Source organism: Chaetura pelagica, unplaced genomic scaffold (assembly GCF_000747805.2).
Source record: "Chaetura pelagica isolate M959 unplaced genomic scaffold, ChaPel_1.0 scaffold551, whole genome shotgun sequence".
In the NCBI taxonomy this organism is placed as follows: Eukaryota; Metazoa; Chordata; class Aves; order Apodiformes; family Apodidae; genus Chaetura; species Chaetura pelagica.
The window spans coordinates 94693-97746 of record NW_009952067.1 but is presented as its reverse complement, the minus strand read 5'-3'; the positions used below and the strand labels follow the sequence as shown (position 1 = coordinate 97746).

At 35.6% G+C, this 3054-nt stretch overlaps 1 protein-coding gene across 3 annotated transcripts in view; it reads right to left on the bottom strand.

Annotated features, from left to right (window-relative positions):
- Window positions 1-3054, bottom strand: part of MLLT4 (myeloid/lymphoid or mixed-lineage leukemia (trithorax homolog, Drosophila); translocated to, 4) — an 84398-nt gene that overhangs the window by 37197 nt on the left and 44147 nt on the right. For all 3 annotated transcript variants that reach the window (XM_010005286.1, XM_010005293.1, XM_010005301.1), the window contains 2 exons: window positions 2372-2475; window positions 936-1022 (listed from right to left, as the gene is read on the bottom strand). In XM_010005286.1, coding sequence (XP_010003588.1) covers window positions 936-1022; window positions 2372-2475 — 191 coding nt within the window. The remainder of the gene's footprint in view (window positions 1-935; window positions 1023-2371; window positions 2476-3054) is intronic.

The following is a 3054-nucleotide window of genomic DNA, read 5'->3' as shown; positions in this document are numbered from 1 at the left end:
TAGGGAAAAAAAAAAGCTGTCTAGAAGCAATTTCCTATGTGAAATAACTTAGAAACAGTAAAACAACCATGTTTTCAAGCCCATGCAGTAAGTGCCAAGGGGGGACTACAGCATTCTGAAGTTTCATGTACTACACAGTGAAGAGCCTTTAGGAAAGACTTGTTCTATCTGCTGTACACCATATTACTCCCAAAGGACTTCTGGATATCACCAATGCATAATTTATAACAAGCTTAAAACTCAATGTCTACTATGTGACCCAATTAATAAAGCAAAACTAACCAACCAACTAGTGGAGCCCTCCATCTGGTGGCCAGAGTTGTATGTGCAGTCTATCCATTACCATTTAGTACTAACACACACCCACAATATTGGCAGGTCAGGGCAAGAGGTATATCCTCTTTCATCAATCTACTCAACACACTGTAGCACTCTACCCTAAAGAAGCAAAATTGAAGTGATACACATCTGTACACTGTGCAAAGGGTAAGGTGTTGTCTTCATAGCAGAAGATACATCAACTTTAATGTATGTATTTGAATAATTTTATTTATTCATCAAATTAAAAAATAGCATGTGTATTATTATTTAGTTACAGTGCTTTTCTATCCTAGATACCTCTGCTACTTTTCTGCAGAAGTGCTAAATAAGCCTATTTATTAATTCCATTTAATAAGGGACAATTTTTGGCTCTGAAAAATTAATAAATCTGTATTAGAGGTTTAAATTTAAGTGTAATAGTAACTACATTCATAGCATGTCTTGTATTGTTCACATCTGTGTATTTTAAAGAAGCATTCCCCAGCCTGAATAAAAGTATGACCAACATGATGTGCACAACAAGCTTAAGGGAAGTAGATTTTTCCACTAACATTTTCCACTGCAGGCTGATAAAACAAAGCTTTTATCAACAACACACAAACTGACTTCCATACCTTGGCAGCAACAATGCTCAGGCCCATTCCATTTTGTTTTTTTAGTGTCACAGTGATAATTTCAGGTTCTTTTCTCAAAGGCTGAGTCTATTAAACAGAGAAAGAAGAAAAATTACACGAGTTCATATTCATTGTCAGGCTAGAAAAATTACTGCACAAAATAGTTAATCTATAAACAAAATTAAGTTGTTAGTGCAGCAGAAGATCTCGCAACGTAAATACCATGTCTGCTACTCCATTTTAAAGGTAGAATTTCTAACACTGGATTAATATGGATTCACATTAGCAAGAACTACACCTGTGTTATGAACATGGGAGAAACTCCGAAGTCTACCCATTGTTCTTCTTTCACTAATTCAAGAAGTAGATTATAATTGATTCACAATTTGAAATGTAACAGGTCTATAAAACTCTAGTAACTTTTAACAAAAACTCAAGTTCAGATGCAGGAGGCCCTTATTAGAAAGGTGAGGGTGATCTACATGTAGCTTAGTTTTTAGTGCTGCATCTAGAAGACAGTAATTCTGCAAAGCTACTAAAAGACCAATTAATTTCAAAGGCAGAGTTAAAGCCTTGGAAGTTGCAAAAAAATTCACTGGGAATATAACTTTGCCATTAGTCTATACTGAAATGCTCTTTTGGTCTAAGAACAACAAATTCTTCGGTAAAAATTTGAGGACTGTCTAGCCTGGGCAATTCCCTAGACTACCAATAGAAGCAAAACAGTGACAACGGTTTTGGCCTGGGGGGGAGTTGAAGGAGGGGAAGGGCTTTGAGTAACCTAGTCTAGTAGGAGGTGTCCCTGCCCATAGCAGGGAGGTTGGAACCAGATGATCTTAAAGGTTCCTTTGACCCAAACCATCCTATGATATAGACAAACAAAACAAAAAAAAACACCCCCCAAAAACCATCACAAAACAAAAACCTACAACAAAGAAGTCAACTCTCACTGAAGTGAAAGACTTATTAAAGAAGTATACTGAAAATGAAATAATTTTTCCTGAAATCCTAGGGGGAAAAAAGTATCAGATTACAAATTAATACTGAACTAAATACTAACTTACTTGGCGATTGCCAGTTTATAAATAAAAGCAGCTTGCAGCTCCATTCACACTACAGGTTGTTTACAGATGAATGTCCATATGTATTTTTGCCTACCTTTAAAGGAATTTCTTTGCTGTTTACCCCCCAGGTGGAGTAACAAGACAGACAAAATTTGCATATGTATGAATTATATCATGCCACTGCCTAGAAAAATACTGACTTAGAAAAATCTGCAAATAGTTCCTTAAATTCATCAAATCACCGATGAACTACATGTGTAACGACAAAGACTGTTCTTCCTAATAAGGATTAAAACTCATCACATAAAACACAATGGCTTGCCAAGAAATCACTATTCAGTTTGGACAGTTATTCACTGAATTATTACTTACTAGCTCAGCATTCTCGTGTGACAGGTGACTTTCATAGTCTGCACCTTCAAAGTATATCGTCCATGTGCCTGGTGACCGTGAATGAGGTGTTAGTCTACAAAAACCTAAGGAGAAAGTAACAACACCACTGTTATTTTCTCAACTGATTAATTAAAAGCAAAGAGCCTGCAATGAGGAAACACCAAATAGCAATATTTATCTTTCTGTATTATTAGTGTGTTGAATCTCTCATCTTAGATGCCATAATTGCACTTCATTGCAATTGTATGGCATCTATAAAATGATACAGTGGCTGCTTCTGAGAAGCATGTATTTAAAAAAACTACGAACTCACATAAAACTCATATGCTTGAAAATATTGCTTGTACCCACCTGACTCAAAAGAGACAGGAAATACTAAGTAATCTTTTAGAATACAAACCACCACAACTCTGAACAAGAAAGTACCACAGAAATCTTCTACTTTGCAGCCTATCTAGCTAACCTGTCTTAGCATAGATTTGGCAGAGGTGGAGCTTCACCTGCATTGATTACTTTTTAAAATGAAACAATGCAATTGAAAGTGGGCATTTGCTTTTCTTTGTGGTTTTTTTTTTAATTGAGCAATTACTGGAATTAAAAAAAAAAAAAAAAAAAAAAGAACCCAAAACAGCAGGGAGGTACCCAACATTGTCTTTTTTATC